The sequence below is a fragment of the Scyliorhinus canicula genome, chromosome 1, assembly GCF_902713615.1.
Source record: "Scyliorhinus canicula chromosome 1, sScyCan1.1, whole genome shotgun sequence".
Classification (NCBI taxonomy): domain Eukaryota; kingdom Metazoa; phylum Chordata; class Chondrichthyes; order Carcharhiniformes; family Scyliorhinidae; genus Scyliorhinus; species Scyliorhinus canicula.
Window position 1 is genome coordinate 94636388 of NC_052146.1, and position 27181 is coordinate 94663568.

Consider the following 27181-nt stretch of genomic DNA (forward strand, 5'->3'; position numbering starts at 1 on the left):
CTTGTTGAAGGGGAAATTTTCAGTGATGTTGCTGAGCAGGCTGATAGTTCATGAGGGGAAGAGTCACTAACTGGAAGCACAGTCCACTACTTTGGACACAGCTTCCCATTTTTAAAAAAATGTGTTTTATTTAAAATAAATACGTTTATTATAGGGTCACTGATTTTCCACAGCTTTGCTTTCACCTTTACTGCGCTTTGCCTCGCACAAGCTCTCTTAAAATCTCTTCCTCACCTGTCAGTGGCTACACCTAGCTGACCCCATGTGTGAGTGTTGCAGTGTTTCTTAAAATGGCTCAACCAGCATAACATCCCGGTCAAATGTGAAGAAACGTTATGAACCCATTCCATCAGCATTTTTAAGATCGGGTTACCCACGTATGTTGTTGCTTCTGTTCCAACAGGAGAGACATAGGAATACTGTATCTAATTCCTCTCATCGCCTGCCCTTAAGCAGAAAGTTTTTGAAATATTTTAAAAGTATATAGTGGTGTGTTTTCCGAAACCCTCAGTTTGTGTGATCCAATTTACGAATAATCTGCAGAAAACTTGCAGTATGATTAACTTAGAAGGTTAGTTTACTTCACATTCAAAACTTGGGGAAGGAGTGTCTGCAACTTTCCACTCCACTCCATGCACACAATACAACAGGCAATAGAAACAGGAGTTTTAGCAACAATGGATAGTAACAGTACAAGAACCATAAAAATGCATATCAATTCATGTGAATTCTAGAGTCTAAAGTTAGAGTTCAGTGAAGAATTCTTTTGCATAGGAGTCCGAGTTCAACTGGCTTAAGATCAGAGTTGTAGAACTCACTTACAGTTGATGCTGAAACTGCAAAATGAAGTAGGTACACAAGGTGGTGGCAGGAATTCTTCCAACAGAGATAGGCTTGAGGAGCAGGCTGTTGTTCTGTCTGGAGGTCTACTTCTTGGTGGTTCACCAGTTATATGTTGAACAGCAAACTGCTTGTGATGCTAAAGATGTACTGTTAAAAATGTCCAAAAAGGCCAGAGGATTTGGCCATGTGACATGGCCCATTAATTATTAATTGCAGCTTAACAATGAGTTTCTGTGCTTCTGGCCAGAATTCCATTGGTCATCCTTAGGAGAGACAAAGTGGTTGTTAGCATTTCTTCCAGTATAATGAGTTTCAATCTCTCTTGTGATAGTTCAAGTTGAGGGAGCCAGTTCGTCTGCACTTACCCTGCTTATTACCTGATTACAATGGGGTTTGAGATTCAAATGGCTGACTGAGGAATTATTTTGTTTTGGTAACTTCCAGAACAAAGAGCTAACTCTGTGGGCAAGTGACTTGTAGTAGCAATCCATTATGGTTCAATAGAAAATCCATTTTAAAAAATAGCAATACGAATAATGTTTTGAATGTACAGCTTTGTATTTCTTTTCATCTCATTGGAACCCAATACATTTAATGCCTTGCAAATCTAAATGCACAAATGTCTCTGCCCCATCACTGTGTTTTCCTCCATTTAGGGTATAATTATTACCCTTTTGCAAACCCATGTGTATTCCTTCACACTTACTGACATTGAATTTCAGGTGGCACCTTTTTACTAATTCCTGGCATTACCTCGTTTCACCTTCCTGTGGGCTCGGGAGCTAATTGTTATGGGGGTGAATTTACTTTGAGCATCTGCTGCAGAAACCCAGGGCTGAATTTTACAGGGAGGTGTATTACTTTCCTCCCAGGGAAGAAATGTGAGATGCCAACCGACCCACATGAAACAAGGCCACCCTGCGGCAATAACACACTCGAGGTGGTATGAACAAGGTGAAATGATCATCGCAAAAGGCTCCTCTCTCCTCATCATCCAAGGCCCCAAATACTCCTTCCAGAGGAAGCAGTGATTTTAGTTTATTCCTTTCAATTTGGCCTCCTCTATTCGCTGCTCACAATGCAACCTCCTCTACATTGGGGAGACCAAACAAAGACCGAGTGACCACTTTGCGGGACACCTTTGAGCAGTCTACAAGCATGACCCTGAGCTTCCTGTTGTTTGTCACTTTAATTCATCACCTTGTCACCACACTCACATCTCTGTCTTTGGCTTGTGGCGGTTCTCCAGTGAAGCTCAGTGCAAGCTGGAGGAATAGCACCCAGTCATAATTGTCTCAAAACTGTCATAACCTGATGTTCAGAATGCTTTAGGATACTAATGAAACCTTAAGCAGGTCATGGGACACTTATGAGACTGGGGATTGATATTTCTAAAAGAACTATGGGGAATACAAATTCTCTCCAGTGAGAGACGGGGAGCCCCCTTCTACCTCCTGTATAAAACTGGAGAGCCATGAACTGTGAGTGGGCTCCTGTAGTGCAGTTACTGCTCTGTACTCTGCTCGGTGTGGACTCTTTTCCAGACTTTATAATAGAAATGCTGGGTGCAATTTAACAGGAGTGAAACAGAGTTCCGTGTTGAGTGCATTTAGCTGGGTGTTTTCCAGTGCTGGCAGTGCCGATAACAACCCCATTATCGAATGGGACGATGCTTCACTTTGGGGCCTCGGTGAGGAATGCCCCACCTAGGCCGCATTCAGTCCCATTTCCTGCACTAGCGAACTCCAGTGCAGGAGGAGATCAGCGTGCTATTTTTAAATGGCAACCTGATCTCAAACACCCCCACCATGGCCTCCGAGCCCCCCAAAGCCCAACTCACCTTTAATGGGGTCATTGTGCCACCTGCACCCCATCTTATAAAGTCATGGTACCCCTGGACCCAATCCCCAACACTGGCAAAAAGTCACCCGGGCACCTAGACACTGCTAGCCTGGCATCCTGGCAATACACCTGCCAAGCTAGCAGTGTCAAGGTAGCACCCAGATGGCACTGCCAGAGTGCTCAGGTGGCATCATGGGCACCAGGGTACCACCCTGTCCAAAGCCAAATCACCCAGGAGCCCCCGATCGGCTAGGAGACCCCCCAAGTGCGGTACACCTGGCCCACATTGGTGGACACCAGTGCTAACAGGCACTCACTCGGGGTATCCAAGACACGGGGGTTAGTTCCGCACCTTGGGTAACTCCGGTGAGTGCATATGCAAGTGTGCCTTACTGCACACTTGACTGGAACCCAGATCGTGACGTTGTGCAAGATCCTGTTAGATGTCGCAAAGCTTAGTGAGCCAGGTAAATCTCGCAAGGGGCCTCTTGTGAGATTTCCGGTTACGTTGCGTCCGGCTTTGGGCTCAGCTTGGCCGTTAAATTTTTCCCCCTGACTCTGTTCCCGTCACACAGATGCTGCCAGACAAAATGAGTTTGCAGGACGATAAAAGGTCAATTGTGCACATGATATGTAACAGAGTGAGAAGACTGCATATTCAGTATATTTTTCTGTAAATTTCAACAGAGAGCCACTTTATATAGTTCCCTTTCTTTCGGTGGTTTAGATGGAAAAGTCTATCTGGAAATTGCAAAATGCATAAAGAAATTATATTGCACTGGTAGTGTCTGGGGTTTGCTGTTGTCTCACTTCCATGTACTATAGACTTGCAATGACCAGAAGTTGTCAAATGCTTTACATATTGTGGTATCATTACGGTAACTTATGGTTTCTTTGGGCTTGTTGTAGCTGCACATACTAATACTTCCCTGCTTTGTTGGACAATGAGACCAGAACATTTAATTTTCCCATATGTTTGATACATTAACATATGAGAATGAGTTCTTAAAAGAAGTGATATTATTGTGTCGAAATACCATTCAAAGGATTATAGATTGTAACAGAGACTGAGAACTTTTGGAAATGAAGACAGAAAGACAAAATGTAACAATAGTTTCACAAACACTAAATAAGACCGAGGCAATGGCGTAACGATATTGTCGCTGGACAATGTAGCTGAGCAAGCCGCTCAGTTCAAGAGAAATTAGGGATGGGTAATAAATGGTGCCTACATCCCATGAATGGATTTTTAAAAAACTCTTGTTACTGCATGCCAGTAATTACAATATCACAAGAATCCCTGAGAGCATAACGAACATGCTGCACAGTAGCACGTGGTTGCTTCACAGTGCCAGAGACCCGGGTTCGATTCCCGACTTGTCTGTGCGGAGTCCGCATATTCTCCCCATGTCTGGGTGCACTTCCTCCGAGTGCTTCGGTTTCCTCCCACAAGTCCCGAAAGCCATGCTTGTTTGGATTGAACATTTTGAATTCTCCCTCTGTGTACCTGAACAGGCGCCGGAGCGTGGCAACGAGGGGATTTTCACAGTTACTTAATTGTACTGTTAATGTAAGCCCACTTGTGACACTAATAAAGATTAGTATTATTGTATCCCCCAAACTCACTGTTCTTTTATCTGCAGAAACAGATAACAATATACATTATTTCTCAAGTTATTACAGCATCCGCATCTCTATGGAAATTGGCTTGTGTTCACCTAGGCCAACAGTTCATGTCCATCCCGAAGGTAATGGTCTTGTTGAACCGCTACAGTCCATCCGATCCAGGTACAGCCTCAGTGCTGTTCGGAAGGGAGCTGCAGGATTATGACCCGGTGACACTGAAGGAACAGTGATATTGTTCCAAGTTAGAATGATGTGTGATTTGGAGGGGAACTCGCAGGTGTTGATGTTCCCACACATCTGATCCCCTTGTCCTTCTAAGTGGCAGTGGTCATAAGTTTGGAAGGTGCTGTCGAAGGAATCTTGGTGAGTTGCTATAGTCATCTTGTAGATGCTACACACTGCTGCAAATTGTGCACCAGGTGGTGGAGCGGGTGAACGTTTAAGTTGGTGGATGGGGTGCCAATCTAGCGGGCCTTGATGGTGTTGAGATTCTTGTTTTTGAAATTTAGAGTACCCAATTCATTTTTTCCAATTAAGGGGCAATTTAGCGTGTTCAATTCACCTACCCTGCACATCTTTGTGTTGTGGGGGCGAAACCCACGCAAACACGGGAAGAATGTGCAAACTCCACACGGACAGTGACCCAGAGCCGGGATCGAACCTGGGATCTTGGCGCCGTGAGGCTGCAGTGCTAACCACTGAGCCACCGTGCTGCCCTGGTGTTGAGATTCTTGAGTATTATTGGAGATGTACAGGGCAGCATGGTGGCACAGTGGTTAGCATTGCTGCCTACGACGCTGAGGACCCGGGTTTGAATCCTGGCTCTGGGTCACTGCCTGTGTAGAGTTTGCACATTCTCCCCGTGTCTGCATAGGTTTTACCCCCACAACCCAATGATGTGCAGGGTAGGTGGATTGGTCACGTTAAATTGCCCCTTAATTGGAAAAAGAAAATTGGGTACTCAGCCAGGCAAGTGGAGAATATTCCAACACCCTCCTTGCTTGTGCCTTGTAGATGGTGGACAGACTTTGGCGAGACAGGGGATAGGTTACTCACCACAGAATTACCAGCCTCTGCCCTGCTTTTGAAGCAACAATATTTGTATGGCTGGTCCAGTTAAGTTTCTGATCAATGGTAACGTCAGGGATGTTGATGTGTAGCCATCTACGATGACCACCTGCAAAGGACCATGGGAATTATGGCCAACCCAGGACTCAGACAGATACACAGCCTATGTGTATCTAAAACACAGGTAACCAGACCGGATCGAAACCCCCGCTCATTTGCATTTTAATGGCTCATTTTCCCAGGACAATAGAATTCCAATCAAGCAACCGGTACAGCCACAGACTGATCGGCGCCACTCCCCTTACTCAGAAAGCACAACTGCCAAGGTCAATGACTGCTAAGGACCTGCCCAGCTACCAAGGCACCCGCCCCTTTATTGGCCGAAATCGAAGAGAGTGATCAGAACCGTGTCGAACTATTGGGTCCAAGGTTAAGGACCGTCCCAAAGAGCACAAAATCCTAGAGAGATAAAAGAGAGCACAGCCTTGTGTTCTGTCTCTTTTGGATCCGGCCTGTGCCAGCCCAATTGCAGCAGGAGCAGCCAGCTAAGTTCAAGACCAACAATCACTACCTGACGGACAAGCCCAGCAGAGACAGAGCCACTTTCTTCGAATCAGCCAAGTGAAATCCAGAGAAAGGCCTTATCCATTTGCACAGTGCCAGTCGCCCTGAAGTTAAGTATAGGTTATTGTAGCTGATAGGTGTTGTTTAACTCATGGTAGATATTGTGTTTGCATGTTGAGATAGCTCTTGTGTATGTAAATAAACCATCTTTTGAACTAACTAACTGGTTGTGTGGTCATTTCATCGATATAAGGGAAGACTTGTGGTTCGCTAAGATAAATAGAAATACCCACAATATTGGCGATGCAGTTAGGACCGAAACAGAGCAACAGATGGTCGGGCAATCAGTAATAGCCAAAGAACGTCAAGGGGAAATGGGTAGATTGTCTCTTGTTTGATATAGTCACTGTGTGGCACAAATGTTACTTGTCACTTGTCAGCCCAATTCTGGATCCTGTTCAGGCCTTACTGCTTCAGTATCTGAGGAGTTGTGAATGTTCCTGAACATGATGCAATCATTGCTATAAAGGGCAATCAATGTACATCTAATTCTACTACACTGACACCAGTGCTCTCTAATTTCAATTATCCATTATCACAACTTTTTTCCCAAACCATGATTCCAATATAGTTTTATCACCGAAGATATATCCCAGATTTATCCCGGTTGCTTTTTGCCAAATTTTCTCCCATATATCCATGCTCCTTTGAAGACAAACTCAAAACTACTGTATACATGCATGCTGGAACAGAATTAACACTTAATAGGCTATCACTTGATTGCTTAATGGCCCTTAATCATCTCAATATCTGGATTTGTCTTTCCACAAAGCACAGCAAAAGACGTCACTTCATCTATTATTTTGAAATGGGATCACTTCACCCCCATAAGTATTTCATGTTTCTGTTCCAGTCAGCTTTACGTCACATGCATACGTGATCTTATCTAAGTTACGTCACCTGGTGTGCTTTTATTTCTATTTTAGTAGTAGGGGAATGAAAAAGATCATTCACCAGAAAGCAAGATTTAACACACTACTTAATACCAAGAGAAACATTTCAAATTTTATGTTCTGTTTTAACCTCCAGTTTCATGATAACAATCTCGGTGCAAGAGGATGTTTCAGTCAGGCAAATTTTGCCACTTAGCCACATCTAACAGTAGCACGCGAACAGGTAATGTTTAAATCAGCAAAACTTGTTTCCTGAATGATGGGAAATCACATTGTTTTGCCGAACTGTGTTGGAACAGATTTTGTCTTGTAACCTTGTTTTTTGAACGACATGTAGTTTCACTTTAACATGACTCACGCCGGGCACTGTATGACTTTATTGCATGGAACGTAGTCAACTGTAAACATATACACAAATACATACATTTATAGTTTTCAAAAAATGTTTTGTTTTGCTTGGAATAAAATTGTGTTTTTAGTGATATTGGGTGAAATTCTCGTTTGTGAGACTAAGGGCACAATTTAACGAGGAAAAAATGAGTCTCCCGTGTCTGCGTGGGTTTCACCCCCACAACCCAAAGATGTATTGGTTAGGTGGATTGGCCATGCTAAATTTCCCCTTAATTGGAAAAAATAATTGGGTACTCTAAATTTTTAATTTTTTTAAAAATGAGTCTCATTTTGGCCGCAAATGGATTAGTGTTTCTCGGCGTCTGTCAAATGGGACGATGTTTTATTTTGGCCTCAGCGAGAAAAGCTCCGCCAAGGCCGCACTTACTGTCATTTCCTGCGCTGCCGAGCTCAGTTCATCAGTGTAGGAAGAGATTGGGTCGCAATTTGTAAATGCTGCACCAATCTCTTGCCCCCCCACCACGGTCTCTGGACCCTCCCCCCCCAGTGCCATACCTTACCAATCAGGGGATCCTTGCCCACCTAATAAGGTCAGGAATCCCCGGCCCTATCCCCAGCACGGGCAACCTGGCCTCCAGCCACCTTGGCACTTCCAGCCTGACACCATGGCAGTACTCCTGCCAGCTTGGCAGTTCTACCCGGGCACCCTGATGCCAGGGTTCCCAGGTGGCACTGCCAGGGTTTCCAGGTGGCACTGCCAGGATTCCCAGGTGGCAATGCCAGGGTTCCCAGGTGGCACTGCCAGAGTGCCCAGGTGACACTGCCAGGTTACCCAGGTGGCAGTGCCAGTGTGCACAGGTGGCAGCTGGAGTGACAAGATACCATTCTGTCCAGAGCCCAACCACCCACGGGCCTCCAGTGGCCTGGGAGACCACCCAGGTGCCATTACACCTGGCCCAGGTTTGTGTGGACCAGTACGTGGGCAATAGTTTCCAGGCCTAGAGAGAATTCAGCATCGACATATTTAAGTGAGGGCAATATCCAGATCGGGACATCTCACAAGATCTCTTGAGATCTCCCGAGGCATTCTAGATTCGCAATTCTCGTGAGTGATTTACCGGCCTCATCGTGTCACTGAGTCTTGCATGACGAGACCATTCATTTGCAATCTAAGTGTTGATGCTGGGATTGAATTGCATGTGGTTGATGTTCCTGTTGGGGGCGCTTTTCGGGACATGCTAATGGGCCAGTGCTCTGCTGACACAAATTCTGAGCTATTCCCAGCCCAGCGGGTGTTCTAACTGCTGGGGCCAGAGTTAGCACCGAGGAGTCCGACATCTGGAGCTGTTTTTAAGCGCTTCACTTACCACACAATCACTGCAGCCACCAAAATGGCTCAGAGAAGACCTGCACCCCTCCTGAGGTTGGGGATCCGAGCTGGACCCACAGCTTCATGCCAGTGAGGAGCGGAGGGACACCCTCACCCCCAGCGTGGGTCGCAGAATTAAACCTTCCCTCTTGAACAGTGCCTGCAATGTGGTGGCAGAGCCAGTTAGCACTGCCAGTCTCAATAGGAGGAGACAGCTGGTGATCTGGAGGGGTGGGGGTCACTAGTGAAGCCTCTGCCCTGAGGGGAACAGAGAACCAGGAAGGGTTCCAAAGACTGCGGTGCAGAATTCCTCTGGTTGGAGTGAGCCCTGCTGATACCTTGCTTCCTCTGCAATGGGGCAGCGCCTCTGAGGAGTGCCAGCACTTGATGGGCTCCTGATTGAGCTTGGACCTGACACAGCTGGGGTATGAGGGTGTCCAGAGGGTGGCCTGGATAGGATCCCAGATGACCAGAGCCCTTCTGAGCATTCAAAGGACAGAGGCAGCACTCAGCACTGTGAGCAGCCAGGAGCCTGTAGGTAGCACCAAAGGGATGTATTTAAAATACAGAATGCAGTAATGAGCTCTGAGCCAGGTCACCATGATCCCGAGGGGGACACCCAAAGTCCACTGACTTGACACCAAGTTGTTCCCGCTACTACCCCTGGCCTGGGCAGGCAAGGCAAGCACAACAGTTTTCAATAGTTTTTCAGTGTTTTATCAGTCTCCCACTCCCTACCTCTGCAGCCATGGTCCAGTCCATGTTTGTCAATACTTGTAGTAATTCACATCTGCAAGGCCTCTGCCTGAGAAGAACAGAGCATCGCAGAAGGGTGGAGCACACTGTGTCCAACCTGCTAATCACGTTTAAGTGCGTGCAAATGCCAGTTTGGCATGCTGCCGCCGGAGCGGGACGCAAACCTTGTTATCGCCACCAGTGAGGGACCGGAGTATGGCATCCAAATCGGCGCTGGGCGCGCACCGCAATTTTGGCTGGGTGCCTGATTCTCTGCCTGATTGTGGTGTGCGTTTGCCGTGGCGCCAGGCGGAGAATTTCACCCATTAATTTTTTGTGTGTACGGTTTCATGGAAGAATTGAAGTGTGATTTTTCTTTAACAAAATAATTGGCTATTAGATGTTGCAAATAATGAAAAGTATCAATTCTTGGAACCTTTTGTTGGTTCATAAGTAAACATAACGTCACATCACAGTCTGAACTCAAGAGGAAGAAACCATTTCCTCCTTTTTTGGCCACTAAGCACAAACGTCATGATGAGCAAGTGACAAGGAAATGTGTATAAATTCTCTGCATTTTCTCCATGCTGTCAGTTGAAATTTTATTTTACTGGGTCTAACCTTGATAGATCTTTGATGAAAAGGAAATCGCAGGTGAGAATTATTTTGCATGATTCAGGACAAACACCCGAATTTCAATGCTTATGGCTTCTAAACTTTTGAGTTCAATAACTTGCTTTTGGTCCATCAATTTAGGATGAAGTTTGTGATATTAGCTGTTACTGTGGCATTGGCGAGTGCTGCTAGCTTCTCTGCTGAAGATTTGGAATGGCTTGTCTGGAAGAAGAAGTTTGGTAAGTTATTTTGCGTACTTTGCTTAGCTGGTATAGTAACCGCTGTGGAAAATGTGTGAAGCCTGCTGCATTGCTACACAAGCGTAGCGGCAGGCGGGTGGGAGCGGACAATTCCGCCCAGGATATAAGTTGGGTTGCTTATTTGTGGTTCATGCAGGTTCTGGTTTAGCACAGTGGGCTAAACAGCTAGCTTGTAACGCAGAATCAGGCCAGTAGCGCGGGTTCAATTCCCGTACCTGCCTTCCCGAACAGGTGCCGGAATGTGGCGACTAGGGGCTTTTCACAGTAACTTCATTGAAGCCTACTTGTGGCAATAAGTAATCATTATTATAAAGTGTCTAGTGAGCGGGAGCGTCACTGCCGTCGGGAATACTGTGTCAGACAATCTATTTTTTTTTAAAGCCTAACAGTCTGTATGTATGTAATTGCAAAATAACTTAGAGGTTAAATTTAAGGGCAGATTGGTGACAGATGAAGTTTAATCAGCCTGTCACGGCATTTAAAAAGGCAGAATTGTGTTTGGAAAGCAGGCAGAGTCATCAGGAGGAAATTTGCATAAGTAACATTCATGTCAGGCAATAACTACTTTCAACAAGAGAGAGTCTAATCACCTATCCTTCATATTCAGTGACATTGCCATCATTGAATGCCCCATCGTCAACATTGTGAGAGTCACCATTGACCAGAAACTTAAATAAACTAACCACATAAATACTAAAGCTCCAACTGGAGCAGATTTCAACATCCAATCTGACCCAAAGCTTCCTATTTATTTAAGTTTAAATGTGGTTTAATGTGGTTTACAAATATCATGATTTTACTCTGATGCCAAATAGTTCTCAGTGAGCATTGATAGGCTATTTGCTGCATAATCCTGGAGTTAGGGCCCAGCCTAATGCTGGAATGTAGTAATATCAAGTACAGTGAAATTTCCCCAACATGCTGCATCACATAATTTGGGCTTGACGCTGTGAAGACCTCCAATGCATTGTGTATCAAAATTTGAAAGATCTGTTGGATCAAGGAGTGGAGTTTTGTACCAAACATCGACATCCCACCTGCCACGGGAATCACCGCGGACGGAACGGGCAATTTGATGGTCATTGAAAAGTCCGTTTACCTTGGGCGGGAATTTCCAGACTCGCGGCGGGGGGGTGGGAGCGGACAATCCCGCCTCGGATGTAAGTTGGGTTGCTGATTTGTGGTTAATAACGGTGGCCCAATTTATGCTGTTTATTTTCCTTATGAATTTCTCTTATGAATCAGCACACTGGAATAGATGTTGGTTGTAAAATGGATGCGAGTGAGTTGACAGCCTGAGTAGGTGAGGTGTAAAAGGGCTGCCATCTAGTGTACAAAGTTGAAACCTACTTCAGCAAAATTCAACTGGAGAAAAAGTCCAAAGATGTGCAGGTTAGGCAGATTGGCCGTGCTAAATTGCCCCTCAGTGTTGAAAAGGTTAGGTGGGGGTGACATGGTTACAGGGATAGGGTGAGGGATTGGGCCTGGGTAGGGGTGTTCTTTCAGAGGGTTGGTGCAGACTTGATGGGGCGAATAGCCTCCTTCCGCACTGTGGTGATTCTATGGAAAATATGAAAACATCTTGATTATCAGGATCAAAAGAAAAAAGTTACATCTGTTGAAAAAGATTGTCGGCAGGATTGTCCGTTCCTGAGGCTAAGGGCGGGATTCTCCAGTCGCCGGTGCCGAAATCGCGTTCGGCGATCAGCCGGAGAATAAACGGTCGCGCCGGAATCGGGGGCAGCGCCAATTTCACGATGCTCTGCCCCCTCCAAAGCGGCGTGCTCTAGTAGTATGCCGCACGCCGTTTCGACGGTCTCAGGACGTTGCCTGAGGCCCTCCTCCCGATGCTCTGCCCCGACCAGTCGAGTTCCTGATGATGTGGGTCTCATGCTATTATTTGTCAGGAACTCAGCATGGCAGCTGCAGACTCAGTCCAGTGCCGCCACAGTCGGAGGAAGGGTGATTCACGGGCAGGGGGGACTTTGGCAGGGGCTGGGGGCACTGTTGGAGGGTGGTCCAGGGGTTGCGAGCCAGCCAAAGGGGGGACACTATTTGGCAGGACGGGTCCGCCTGCAGCCGGCGCCATGTTGCACGACGCGGTCGCTGCAGGCCGCCGCCGTGCGCATGCGCGGCCACGACCCGGCAATTCTCCGGGCCATATCGGCAACTCGAGCCGGGTGCTCTACGCTGCCTGCCTGCTAGCCCCCCACCAAACGGAGGATCGGTGACCGTTTACGCCAAATTTTCAGTCGTAAAACGCCACCGTTCCAACGCTGACGTCAGGACATAGCCTGAAAATCGGAGCATCCAGCCCCAAGTGTTGACGCTGGTGCAGGATTCATGGAGTTCCACGCCAAAAAAAGCTGACGCCGTATCTGGACCCATTCAGCTACTGTTAAGGGGCTAGCACTGGCGCCACGTGGAACACAATTGATTCCAGTGAGAAATGTTGCTGGATTCGCTAGTCTGAAATTGCAGCCGCATATACACACTGCACTCCCCACACACACCACCCAGCCAATAAGATGGCAGCGAGGAGAGTTGCATCCCGTTTATGGATGCCGAACTGGAGACCCTCCTGGACGTGGTGGAGGAGAGGCGTTTAATCCTGTACCCCAGCCATGGAAGGAGGCTGCCAGCCACCCCGTCCACTTTGCCTGGGTGTAAGTGGAAGATGCGGTCAGCGCCGTGAGCAACACAGACCGTACCGTCCTGCAGTGCTGAAAAAAACTGCACAGCCTCCTCAGAGTGGCCAGGAGTTTTGGCAACACTGTGCCCCTGGCAGTAGCTAGTTTCCCCTCCCCACCCACCATCTCCAGCTGAAGGCCACTCTTAACGGTTAAAGGATGGTCACGACTGGGAGTTAAATATCCGAGGGTATCAAACTATTCGGAAGGACAGAGTGGATGGTAAGGGAGGTGGTGTTGCTCTGTTATTTAAGGAACAGTGGAGGAACAGTGGAGAACCTTCCAAGCGATTTTTCACAGTGCTCAGCAAAGGTTTATACGAACAAAAAGGAAGGACGGAAGAAAGAGGGAAAATCGGCCGTGGATATCTAAGGAAATAAGGGAGAGTATCAAATTGAAGGAAAAAGCATATAAAGTGGCAAAGATTGCTGGGAGATTAGAGGACTGGGAAATCTTTAGGGGGCAACAGAAAGCTACTAAAAAAGCTATAAAGAAGAGTAAGATAGAGTATGAGAGTAAACTTGCTCAGAATATAAAAACAGACAGTAAAAGTTTTTACAAATATATAAGACAAAAAAGAGTGGCTAAGGTAAATATTGGTCCTTTAGAGGATGAGAAGGGAGTTTTAATAATGGGAAATGAGGAAATGGCTGAGGAACTGAACAGGTTTTTTGGGTCGGTCTTCACAGTGGAAGACACAAATAACATGCCAGCGACTGATAGAAATGAGGCTATGACAGGTGAGGACCTTGAGAGGATTGTTATCACTAAGGAGGGAGTGATGGGCAAGCTAATGGGGCTAAAGGTAGACAAGTCTCCTGGCCCTGATGGAATGCATCCCAGAGTGCTAAAAGAGATGGCTAGGGAAATTGCAGATGCACTAGTGATAATTTACCGAAATTCACTAGACTCTGGGGTGGTCCCGGTGGATTGGAAATTAGCAAACGTGACGCCACTGTTTAAAAAAGGAGGTAGGCAGAAAGCAGGAAATTATAGGCCAGTGAGTTTAACTTCGGTAATAGGGAAGATGCTGGAATCTATCATCAAGGAAGAAATTGCGAGGCATCTGGATAGAAATTGTCCCATTGGGCAGACGCAGCATGGGTTCGTAAAAGGCAGGTCGTGCCTAACTAATTTAGTGGAATTTTTTGAGGACATTACCAGTGCAGTAGATAACGGGGAGCCGATGGATGTGGTATATCTGGATTTCCAGAAAGCCTTTGACAAGGTGCCACACAAAAGGTTGCTGCATAAGATAAAGATGCATGGCATTAAGGGTAAAGTAGTAGCATGGATAGAGGATTGGTTAATTAATAGAAAGCAAAGAGTTGGGATAAATGGGTGTTTCTCTGGTTGGCAATCAGTAGCTAGTGGTGTCCCTCAGGGATCCGTGTTGGGCCCACAATTGTTCACAATTTACATTGATGATTTGGAGTTGGGGACCAAGGGCAATGTGTCCAAGTTTGCAGATGACACTAAGATGAGTGGTAAAGCGAAAAGTGCAGAGGATACTGGAAGTCTGCAGAGGGATTTGGATAGGTTAAGTGAATGGGCTAGGGTCTAGCAGATGGAATACAATGTTGACAAATGTGAGGTTATCCATTTTGGTCGGAATAACAGCAAACGGGATTATTATTTAAACGATAAAATATTAAAGCATGCCGCTGTTCAGAGAGACTTGGTTGTGCTAGTGCATGAGTCACAGAAGGTTGGTTTACAAGTGCAACAGGTGATTAAGAAGGCAAATGGAATTTTGTCCTTCATTGCTAGAGGGATGGAGTTTAAGACTAGGGAGGTTATGTTGCAATTGTATAAGGTGTTAGTGCGGCCACACCTGGAGTATTGTGTTCAGTTTTGGTCTCCTTACTTGAGAAAGGACGTACTGGCGCTGGAGGGTGTGCAGAGGAGATTCACTAGGTTAATCCCAGAGCTGAAGGGGTTGGATTATGAGGAGAGGTTGAGTAGACTGGGACTGTACTCGTTGGAATTTAGAAGGATGAGGGGGGATCTTATAGAAACATTTAAAATTATGAAGGGAATAGATAGGATAGATGCGGGCAGGTTGTTTCCAATGGCGGGTGACAGCAGAACTAGGGGGCATAGCCTCAAAATAAGTGGAAGTAGATTTAGAACTGAGTTTAGGAGGAACTTCTTTACCCAAAGGGTTGTGAATCTATGGAATTCCTTGCCCAGTGAAGCAGTTGAGGCTCCTTCATTACATGTTTTTAAGGTAAAGATAGATAGTTTTTTGAAGAATAAAGGGATTAAGGGTTATGGTGTTCGGGCCGGAAAGTGGAGCTGAGTCCACAAAAGATCAGCCATGATCTCATTGAATGGCGGAGCAGGCTCGAGGGGCCAGATGGCCTACTCCTGCTCCTAGTTCTTATGTTCTTATGTTCTTAACCACCAGGAGCCGGAGTCAACTGGAGAGGGACCACCGATCCTGAGCCAGGGACTACATGAGGATTGGTGGTGAGCATCCAGTACCTGCAGGTGCCATTGGAGGAGTGCAACCACGTGCAGCAGAAGGAGGTGGTGCCGACCATGAGTGCCACCTAGGCCAACTCTGCATGGGTGATGTCCACGGTGGAGGCATTGGGGCAACAATTTTGGCTATGGATCAGCATATCCATGGCCTGGGGAATTCTGTGCAGGTGGTGGCCGAGGCCCAGGACACGATTGCCACCTCACAGGCAGCCATGTGCCAGAGCCACCTGGAAATTATAGCAGCGCTCATCAGCATGGCCCAGTCACAGCAGGCCATGACTGGGAACATTGGTGGCATTGCCCAGGCGCTGTCTGACATGGTGCAGACACAGAGGGAGATGGTGCAGTCATTGGCTGATGTGACACAGACCCAGAAGGTGGTGGCACAGTCAATGGGTGATGTGGCGCAGTTCCAGATGTCGATGGTCCACTCCCTGTGCTCCATTGCCGCGAGAATTCAGACCCTGGTCAAGACCAGATGGAGCCTCCAGGACTGGCAGCGCCATGTGGCAGGGGAGCCTCAGGGGATAGCTCCACCCGCACCCCCATTCAATGGAGTAGCCCATGAGCCATTGGGCACCCCAAGGGAGGAGGAAGTGATGGAGCCCATGCTGATGACTCCCGAGGGGAGGTACTGGAACACCGGAGCACCTTGGACTCTCCCCCCCCCCCCCCCCCCCCCCCCCCCCCCCCCCCCCCCCCCCCCCCCCCCCCCCCCCCCCCCCCTCATGTCCCTGGCCCATCTGGTGGGAAGCGGGCAGAACAGGATGGCACCACACCACCTGGGACACCCAAGCAGCAGCTGGGCCCATCCAGGACCAGTCGCCCCCCAGGTAGCAGGGCAGGAAACACAGCAGGCTGCCTCCACCCCTGATGTACTGTCTGGGGAACCACCTAGGCGTAGTATTAGGGCTCATAAGGCCAGAAAGTTAGACACCCGCTGAGTTGGCACAGGTGCAGGGCACAGTTTATTGATAGGACTAGGGCACAAATCTGTATATACGTTGTCACATTAAACACCTGTTCACACTGTTACAGCCTGCCTTGGTGCTCTGTCAGATGGGTGTGACGGGTGGGCTGTCCAGATAGAGGGTGCGTGGGTAGGGAAGGAATGGACAATGTTGATGGCGGCCTGGGCTCCCAACCCACCCACCCCATCCACCAGCCTACCCTTCCGGACCGTTCCCAGGGACTCGGTGTCACTGTGTGATGGAATGGCCAGCTTGCATGCAGGGATCACCTAGGTGGACAGTGGAAAGTGCCACCATGGGTATGAGTCAGAAGTTGTCAAATGATGTGGCGCACCAGAGTTCACCGCAGAGCGGGTCGTCATCATCCTCCTTCCCATGGACCAAACCAGGTGTTGCTGCCAACCCAGGGCCCACACCCCGTAGTGTGGCAGGTATGTATCATGGAGGAGGTTGCAGGGGGGGTTGTCTCGAACATGTCAGAAATTGCTGTGTGTGCCAGGATGAAGGCACTGTGCACACTGCATGGTGCAGACATGTATAATGCGCAGCTGATGGTCACATATCAGCTGCACGTTCATCGAGTGGAACCCCTATCGGTTTGTGTGAGCGGCCGGTCATCTGCAGGTGCTCGTAGGGGGACATGCATCCTGTCGATCACCCCCTGGACCCAGCGTATATTGGCGATGGCGGCAAACCCGCTGCTTGGGCATCCTGGTGGGCTCGGTTTACATTGAAATGGATTTATTGAGCCGACTGGGTACATAGGATTTCCGTGACCTGTGCACCGAGATGTGTGAGATCCCGGACAGGTCCCCACTCGGCAGCTGGAAAGACCCGTTGCGTAAAAGTTCAGGGCGCCCGTCACCTTGGCGGCAATCGGAGCGGGTGTCCTCCCCCATACCCCTGCGATGCCAGGTGTGCCATGATCTGGTAGATATGTCGCACTGTGTCCCTGCTGCGTCTTCGGCGGCGTGTCCCGTCTTTGAATGACAAGTGCTGCTGGTACACATGATGCCTCATGTGGCACCTCCTTTTCACCTCCTCCTCCTCGGTTTGTTTGGCTCACTATCCTGAGTGGCTGCCTCCTGTTCCTCTGGGGCAGGTTCCACTGATGCAGTTTCTTCCTCCTCAAGCAGCTCCAGCTCGTATAGCCGCAGTGCATCTCCAGGGCTGCAGCGACTAGGTGGCGAGCCACACTGCTGGTTTAATTCCACCATTATCTGCAGTGAGTGAAAGGCCGACATGTTAGCATAGTGCAACCCCTGTGCGCAACCAAATCCACCGGCTACATAGTGGCCCTGGTTGGCACTGTGTGCCCTGCCCCTGCATGTCCCCCCCCATCTCCACATCCCTGGCCCAGTCGTTGCCCGGCACCGCGGGGGTCTCTGGCCCTGGCGCCTGTCCTGCTGTCAGGGGTACCATCGATTGGCGCTGCCCTTGCCAGTGGTACACTCCGCAGCTCCTGCTTGGTGCCTCCGTAGGGGCTACAGTGGGCATTGCCCTTGAGTGGGATGCAAGATTCCCCGCCGGCGGGTGGCAGCTGGGTGGGGGAGCAGTATAGCAGATGGTGGGGTGTGGGGGTGTGGGGCGGGAGGCACCCATACAGCTGGTGCCATTCTGCAGAACGAGGTGCCAAGATGGGTGGTCAGTGGGTGCACAGCAACATGGCTGCCTTGCTGGCTGCGGCAATGGCGGTCCGTGACTGTACATTGCCCCAGTCCCGTGGGGGGTCACCCCAGCCACACAGTCTGTTCTCTGGTCATCCCCCCCAACCCCTGTAAACCTGACCAGTTTCCAGCCCAGCAGCTTGCATTCGCTCTTCTCTGTGTCCGACCTCCTCTCTCTCCTTCATTAGCCACGACACCTGTTTTTTGAAAGCACAAGCGAACCACGCCATCGGGGACTCGGCCTATCACAGCCAGAGAACCCCAGAGGCCCTGGAGAATACTGGGTCGGGCCAACTAATAATATGCAAACACTGTTTACTGTAAGTGCATTCCGGACCTCATTGATCTCATTGTTGAGGTGACGGAGAATTGTGATTTGGCGTCAAATCAGCACTCGCCGCGATTTCAGCACCGGAGCCGATTCTCCCCCCAATCGTATTTCATGCTCTCAGAGTCAGGCAACAGAGAAATCTCGCCCTGCCTATTTCCCCTTTCTCTTGAAACACATAATCACAGAAATCAGTCAAAATGAAAGTGATGCGTCCCCTATCTAATTAACCTCTGTGGCAATAGAAATAACTGACACAAGTGTGTGAGTCTTATTTCTTTCAGATTTCAATTTTTTTTAGGAATATTTCAGAAATGTCAACTATTAAATTTTACTCTTTTTTCTTACTCTTCTTGTCTGTCTTTTTCGTCTCTCTCTCTTCATTCCGACCTCGAGTGATTGTCTGTGTCGAGTCTGCACGTTCTCCCCGTGTCTGCGTGGGTTTCCTCCGGGTGCTCCAGTTTTCTCACACAGTTCAAAGATGTGCAGGTTAGGTGGATTGGCCATGATAAATTGCCACTTAGTAAAAAAAACGTGGAGTTACTGGGTTACTGGGATAGGTTGGAGGCGTGGGTTTAAGTAGGGTGCTCTTTCCAAGGGCCGGTGCAGACTTGATGGGCCAAATGGCCTCCTTCTGCACTGTAAATTCTATGATGTGGAGATGCCAACATTGAAAATGAAAATGAAAATCGCTTTATTGTCACGAGTAGTCTTCAATGAAGTTACTGTGAAAAGCCCCTAGTCGCCACATTCCGGCGCCTGTTCGGGGAGGCTGGTACGGGAATTGAACCGTGCTGCTGGCCTGCTTGGTCTGCTTTAAAAGCCAGCGATTTAGCCGAGTGAGCTAAACCATTGGACTGGGGTGAGCACAGTAAGAAGTCTTACAATGCCAGGTTAAAGTCCAACAGATTTGTTTCAATTTGAAATAGACCTGTTGGACTTTAACCTGGTGTTGTAAAACTTCTTACTGTAAATTCTATGATTCTATGATTATTCTCCTCTCTTTATTTCTCATCCTGCACCCGTTTGAACTCATCCTCATGCTAAGTCTGTGCATCACGGTAGCACAAGTGGATAGCACTGTGGCTTCACAGCTCCAGGGTCCCAGGTTTGATTCCCCACTGGGTCGCTGTCTGTGTGGAGTCTGCATGTTCTCCCCGTGTCTGCGTGGGCTTCCTCCGGCTACTCTGGTTTCCTCCCACAGTCCAAAGACGTGCAGGTTAGGTGGTTTGGCCATGATAAATTGCCCTTAGTGACCAAAAAGGTTAGGAGGGGTTATGGGTTACGGGAATAGGGTGGAAGTGAGGGCTTAAGTGGGTCGGTGCAGACTCGATGGGCTGAATAGCCTCCTTCTGCACTGTATATTCTATTTCTATTTCAAGTCCTTCTGTTGTATATTTCCCAATTCTAAAATCTCATTGGTGAACAAGATGCCCTGTTGGTTACCCTGTTCACTCAGGTTTCAGATGTCCTGGTTCCCTCACTGCACCAATAGCAGCAACTTTGTAGGCAAGAGTGTACAGAGGTGAAGGGTACAGGGGCAAGTCCTGTAGCAGATGCGCCACTATGCCAGAACCTGTCACATTAATTTATTTCCTTCATATTTTTCTGTTCGTCAATATTTTCAATTAATAAAAAGTAGCCATTTATAAGGGTGGGACAGTGGTTAGCACTGTTGCCTCGCAGCTCCAGGGACCCAGGTTCAATTCTAGCCTTGGGTGACTGTCTGTGTGGAGTTTGCACATTCTCTCCCCGTGTCTGCGTGGGTTTCCTCTGGGTGCTCCGGTTTCCTCCCAATGTCCAAAGATGTGCGGATTAGGTGGATTTGCCATGTTAAACTGTCCCTTTGTGGCCAAGGGTTAGGTGGGATTACTAGGTTATGGGAATAGGGTGCAGGCATGGGCTTAGGTAGGGTGCTATTTCCAAGGGCCAGTGCACACTTGATGGGCTGAAAGGCCTCCTTCTGCACTGTAAATTCTATGAATTTCTATGAAATGTGTTATTCTGTTTTATTTCATAGATATCTGGGACTGGATTCTCTGGTCACCGACGGCAAAATCGCATTGGGCGATCGGCCAGAGAATTAGAGTTCCCAACCAAATCGGGAGCGGCGCCGCTTTTGTGATGCTCCGCCCCCTCCAAAGCGGCATATTCGCGCAGTACGCTGCGCCACGTATTGACAGCTCAGGACATTGCCTGAGGCTCACCCCCGATGCTCCGCTCCCGACAGGCCGAGTTCCCGACGGCGTCGGTCAGGTGTGGTCTCATCTGTCGGGAACGCGGTGTGGCGGTTGTTGCCTCAGTCCAGCGCCGCCACAGTCAGGGGAGGGCCGATCGGAGGGCAGAGGAGGACTTTATTAGGGGCTGGGGCACTGTGGGGGGTGGTCCAGGGTGCGTGAGCCAGCCAAAGGGGAGGCACTATTTTGCGGGCCGGGTCCACGTCCAGCCTTTGCCATGTAGTAGGCCGCTGTTGTGCGCATGCGCGACTACGGACCCGGCAATTTGCCGGGGCGTATTGGCAGCTAGAGCCGGGTACTCTACGCTGCCGGCATGCTAGCCCCCAGCAAAACAGGGAATCGGTGGCCTTTTTGTGCCATTCTTTCTGGCGTAAAACGCCATCGTTCCCACGCCGGCGTGGGGACATGAAATGAAATGAAAATGAAAATCGCTTATTGTCACAAGTAGGCTACAATGAAGTTACTGTGAAAAACCCCTAGTCGCCACATTCTGGCGCCTGTCCAGGGAGGCTGGTACGGGAATCGAACCGTGCTGCTGGCCTGCTTGGTCTGCTTTAAAAGCCAGCAATTTAGCCCAGTAAGCTAAACCAGCCTAAACATAGTCCCAGAATCGGAGAATCCAGCCCCTGATGTGTGATAAATTTCATATAGTCACACGATTCATTTCATATCATGTCGAAATTTAAATATGTTTGATGCATGAGACAAAGTTGACTGTTCATAGATCAGAATGGGATCATTCTTCTGAATCAATTCAAATATCTTAATTAGACTTTACTCAGGAACTGAGAATATGAAGTGATTGTGCGAATGTTGTTCCTTTAATTCAAGGTAAATCATATTTTTCCCCTGAGGAAGCAGCCCACCGTAAGGAGATCTGGCTGGCTAACTGGAAGATGGTTATGAAGCACAATATGCTGGCAGACCAGGGGTTGGCGACCTATAGATTGGGGATGAACATTTTTGCTGACCTGGTATTTCATTGTTTACTAGTTTCTTTATAAAGGCGTATTAACAATGTGGAATTAATATTGGTGAAAAGTGGCTTCTGTTTTAGAAATTACAGTCATAATGGTATTGCAAACTTGGAGCTGTGGCCTGACTTGGCTCCAGAGAAAAGGGTGGATGATCGTCTCATAGTTTGACACCACATGGAGTGGGATTCCAGTGTACCATCGGCAGGTTTATTGTAGTGGTATTCTCACCGGAGTAGTAATCCAGAGACCCATGGTAATGCTCTGGGGACCAAGGTTCAAATCCCAGATGGTCATATTTGAATTCAATAAAACAAAAAAATCTAGAATTAAAAGTCTAATTCTGACCATGCACCCATTGTCAATTGTCATTAAAAAAGAACACCACGGCAGCATGGTGGCACAGTGGGTTAGCACTGCGGCCTCACGGCGCTGAGATCCCAGGTTTGATCCCGGCTCTGGGTCACTGACTGTGTGGAGTTTGCACATTCTCCCCGTGTTTGCGTGGGTTTCGCCCCTACAACCCAAAAATGTGCAATGATTGGCCATGCTAAATTGCCCTTTAATTGGAAAAAATGAATTGGGTACTCTAAATTTATTTTTTTTAAAAGAACGCCATCTTCCAGAGGGCAATCTGCCATCCTTAACTCGCCTGACCTCCATGTTGTTGACTCTTAACAGCCTCTGAAATGGTCCAGCAAGCCATTCAGTTCAAGGGCAACTTGCGATTGTCAATAAATGCTGACGAAGCAAACGACGCCCACATCACATGTATAGATTTAAAAAATCATTGGATTTTCTTGAACCCCCTTGATGCTTTCAACATATATGCACTGTCCTCTCCAAATATTTAAAATCTAATAGGTGGGAGAGGAACTTTGCATGCATGTCAGGTCTCAGCTTGGGAGGTTGAATTCAAGTTCTAACTTGATAATATACAGAGAATCATAGAATCAATAGAATCATAGAATCCATAGAATCATAGAATCCATAGAATCAGAGAAACCCTACAGTGCAGAAGGAGGCCATTTAACCCATCAAGGCTGCACTGACCCTCCGAAAGGGCACTCTACCCAGGTCTACTCCCCCATCCTACATAATAAGAACATAAGAACTAGGAGCAGGAGTAGGCCATCTGGCCCCTCGAGCCTGCTCCGCCATTCAATGAGATCATGGCTGATCTTTTGTGGACTCAGCTCCACTTTCCGGCCCGAACACCATAACCCTTAATCCCTTTATTCTTCAAAAAACTATCCCTCTTTACCTTAAAAACATTTAATGAAGGAGCCTCAATTGCTTCACTGGGCAAGGAATTCCATAGATTCACAACCCTTTGGGTGAAGAAGTTCCTCCTAAACTCAGTCCTAAATCTACTTCCCCTTATTTTGAGGCTATGTCCCCTAGTTCTGCTTTCACCCACCAGTGGAAACAACCTGCCCACATCTATCCTATCTATTCCCTTCATAATTTTATATGTTTCTATAAGATCCCCCCTCATCCTTCTAAATTCCAACGAGTACAGTCCCAGTCTACTCAACCTCTCCTCATAATCCAACCCCTTCATCTCTGGGATTAACCTAGTGAATCTCCTCTGCACACCCTCCAGTGCCAGTATGTCCTTTCCCAAGTAAGGAGACCAAAACTGAACACAATACTCCAGGTGTGGCCTCACTAACACCTTATAGAATTGCAACATAACCTCTCTAGTCTTAAACTCCATCCCTCTAGCAATGAAGGACAAAATTCCATTTGCCTTCTTAATCACCTGTTGCACCTGTAAACCAACTTTCTGTGACTTATGCACTAGCACACCCAGGTCTCTCTGCACAGCGGCATGCTTTAATATTTTATCATTTAAATAATAATCCCGTTTGCTGTTATTCCTACCAAAATGGATAACCTCACATTTGTCAACATTGTATTCCATCTGCCAGACCCTAGCCCATTCACTTAACCTATCCAAATCCCTCTGCAGACTTCCAGTATCCTCTGCACCTTTCGCTTTACCACTCATCTTAGTGTCATCTGCAAACTTGGACACATTGCCCTTGGTCCCCAACTCCAAATCATCTATGTAAATTGTGAACAATTGTGGGCCCAACACGGATCCCTGAGGGACACCACTAGCTACTGATTGCCAACCAGAGAAACACCCATTAATCCCCACTCTTCGCTTTCTATTAATTAACCAATGCTCTATCCATGCTACTACTTTACCCTTAATGCCAAGCATCTTTATCTTATGCAGCAACCTTTTGTGTGGCACCTTGTCAAAGGCTTTCTGGAAATCCAGATATACCACATCCATTGGCTCCCTGTTATCTACTGCACTGGTAATGTCCTCAAAAAATTCCACTAAATTAGTTAGGCACGACCTGCCCTTTATGAACCCATGCTGCGTCTGCCCAATGGGACAATTTCTATCCAGATGCCTCGCTATTTCTTCCTTGATGATAGATTCCAGCATCTCCCCTACTACCGAAGTTAAGCTCACTGGCCTATAATTTCCTGTTCTCTGCCTACCTCCTTTTTTAAACAGAGGAAGGTTTCCTATCTCTGTAACCCTGTAATCTAACCTGCACATCCCTGGACAGGAAGGGGCAGTTTATCACTTAACCTGCACCTTTTAGGATATTATCAGGCTAGGACAGCTGGTTACAGTGTTACTGCAACATTGGTGGTGGTGTGTGAAGAGTTCACTCAAGGAGCCCAAGCTGCTGTGGCCACCTATATTTTTATGTGCATGTTACAGCCTGGAGCTACGGACAGTCATGGTAGAGGCACCAATCAATGTTCTTTCCACCACAAGAAGGCACTATTTCAACTATCAAATCCTGGAGTGGGATTCAAACCCAGAGCTTCCCACTGCGTCACTAGACCTCCAAGTCAGCATACAAGATTTTAATCAGCCAGAACAACCAAATGTACTCATAATGAACGTTAGAAACCTCTTTTGAAAGTGAATCGACTGTGGTGTCACTCAATAGGAATAGCATTTTCATGTGCCTATCGTGGGAATGCCCACGAGCCAATTGTCTTTGCCACTCATTCACATTAAGTAATTTGACAAGTCTTACTTGTGAAGCTATAACCTCACGCCCTGACCTATAAATATTAAAACAGTTCACAGGTTAATAATTTCAATAACCTTTATTGCAGAAAAATCAAGAATATATCAAAAAGGTACTTGGCAACTGCTTGAGAAACACTACTGCCACAAGGTCTACACCATTTACCTCACTACCCTTCAAGAACACCAGTTTTCCAGATACCGTGGACTGGAGGGACAAAGGCTATGTGACTCCTGTGAAAGACCAACAGGAATGTGGCTCCTGCTGGGCATTCAGTGCAGTAAGTTGTACAGTTTTATACAAAGACAAAAATTCTTTGGTCAAAATAAAGCACTACATTCTGCTGCATTGAACCTTACTAAAGTAAATCTTTGGCTAAACTGAAATACTTAATTTTATCATCAAATTGTGACATTGCTTCCTCAATGTTGAGCCTGGTTTTATGAAATTTCCTTCCATATTGTGGTGTCTAAGGTCTTATAGTTCAGCATATTGAAGTGATTTCAGCACATAAGAAGACAAAAGAAATAGGAGAAAGAGTAAGCATTTGGACCCTCAAGCCTGCTTTGCCATTCAATGAGGCCATGATCAGAATTTCATGCTTGCCCACCATAAGGGAGATGAACTTAGAGCATGGATCAGTACTTGGAACTACGATCTTGAAATGAAATGAAAATGAAAATCGCTTATTGTCACGAGTAGGCTTCTTGTGATCTTGTGGCCATTATGAAGACATGGATTTCACAGGGGCAGGAATGGTTGTTAGATGTCAGAAGAATAGGGAGGGAAGTAAAAGAGGAGGGGGAGTGGCACTGTTAATTAGGGAGTGCACCACAGCTGCAGAAAAGGAGGTAATTGAGGAGGGTTTGTCTACTGAGTCAGAATGGGTGGAAGTCAGAAACAAGAAAGGAGCAGTCTTTTTATTGGGAATTTCTTATAGCTCCCCCAATAGCAGCAGAGAGATAGAGGAACAGATTTGGCGGCAGATATTGGAAAAGTGCAGAAGTAACAAGAGTTGTTGTCATGGGTGACTTCAACTTCCCTAATATTGACTGGAACCTCCTTAGTGCAAATGGTTTGGATGGAGCAGATTTTGTCAGGTGTATACAGGAAGGTTTCCTGACTCAATGTGTAGATAGGCCGACTAGGCGGGGAGGCCATATTGGACTTGGTGCTCGGCAAAGAACCAGGCCAGTTGTCAGATGTCTCAGTGGGAGAGCATTTCGGTGACAGTGACCAGAACTCCTTGACCTTTACCATAGTCATGGAGAGGGATAGGAACAGACAGTATGGGAAGGTATTTAATTGGGGGAGGGGAAATTATACTGCTATGAGACAGGAGCTGAGGAGCATAAAGTGGGAACAATTGTCCTTGGGGAAATTCACAACAGTAATGTGGGGGTTGTTTAAGGAGCACTTCCTGCGAGTGCTGGATAGTTTTGTCCCACTGAGACGAGGAAGGAATGGTAAGGTGAAGGAGCCTTGGATGACAAGAGAAGTGGAGCTTCTAGTCAAGAGGAAGAATGAAGTTTACGTAAGGTTGAGGAAGCAAGGATCTGACTCGGCTCTAGAGGTTACAAGGTAGCCAGGAAGGAACTCAAAAATGGACTGAAGGGAGTTAGAAGGGGGCATGAAAAAACCCTGGCGGGAAAGATTAGGGAAAACCCCAAGGCGTTCTACACTTATGTGAGAAATAAGAGGGTGATCAGAGGGAGAGTAGGGCTGATCAGGGATAGTGGAGTAAACTTGTGCCTCGAGTCTGAGTAGACGGGGGAGGCCCTAAATGAATATTGTGCTTCAGTATTCACTAGAGAGAGGGGACCTTGTTGCTCATGAGAACAGTGTGAACCAGGTTAATAGACTCGAACAGGTTGATATTAAGAAGGAGGATGTGCTGGAAATTTTGAAAAGCATCAGGATAGATAAGTCCCCTGGTCCTGACGGGATATACCATAGGTTACTATGGGAAGCGAGGGAGGAGATTTCTGCGCCGTTAGCGATGATCTTTGCATCCTCACTCTCCACTGGAGTAGTACCGGATGGTTGGAGGGAGGCGAATGTTGTTTCCCTGTTCAAGAAAGGGAATAGGGAAATCCCTGGGAGTTACAGTCTTATGTCTGTGGTGAGCAAAATATTGGAAAGGGTTCTGAGAGATAGGATTCATGATTATTTAGGAAAACATGGTTTGATTAAAGATAGTCAGCATGGCTTTGTCAGGGGCAGGTCATGCCTCACAAGCCTCATTGAATTCTTTCAGGATGTGACGAGACACATTGATGACAGTCGGGAAGTGGATGTGGTGTATATGGATTTCGGTAAGGCATTTGATAAGGTTCCCCATGGTAGGCTCATTCAGAAAGTTTGGGGGCATGTGAGACAGGGGAATTTGGCTGTCTGGATACAGAATTGGCTGTCTGAAAGAAGACAGCGAGTGGCGGTGGATGGAAAGTATTCTTCCTGGAGGTCGGTGACAAGTGGTGTCCCGCAGGGATCTGTTCTGGGACCTCTGCTCTTTTTGATTTTTATAAAT

At 47.4% G+C, this 27181-nt stretch overlaps 1 protein-coding gene across 1 annotated transcript in view; it reads left to right on the plus strand.

The window, feature by feature from the left end:
- The window catches only part of LOC119965243 (procathepsin L-like), a 67192-nt gene that overhangs the window by 9363 nt on the left and 30648 nt on the right, over nt 1–27181 (plus strand). The window contains 3 exon segments of the mRNA XM_038795732.1: nt 10108–10205; nt 21438–21580; nt 24740–24931. Of these exon segments, the coding sequence (XP_038651660.1) occupies nt 10108–10205; nt 21438–21580; nt 24740–24931 (433 nt within the window).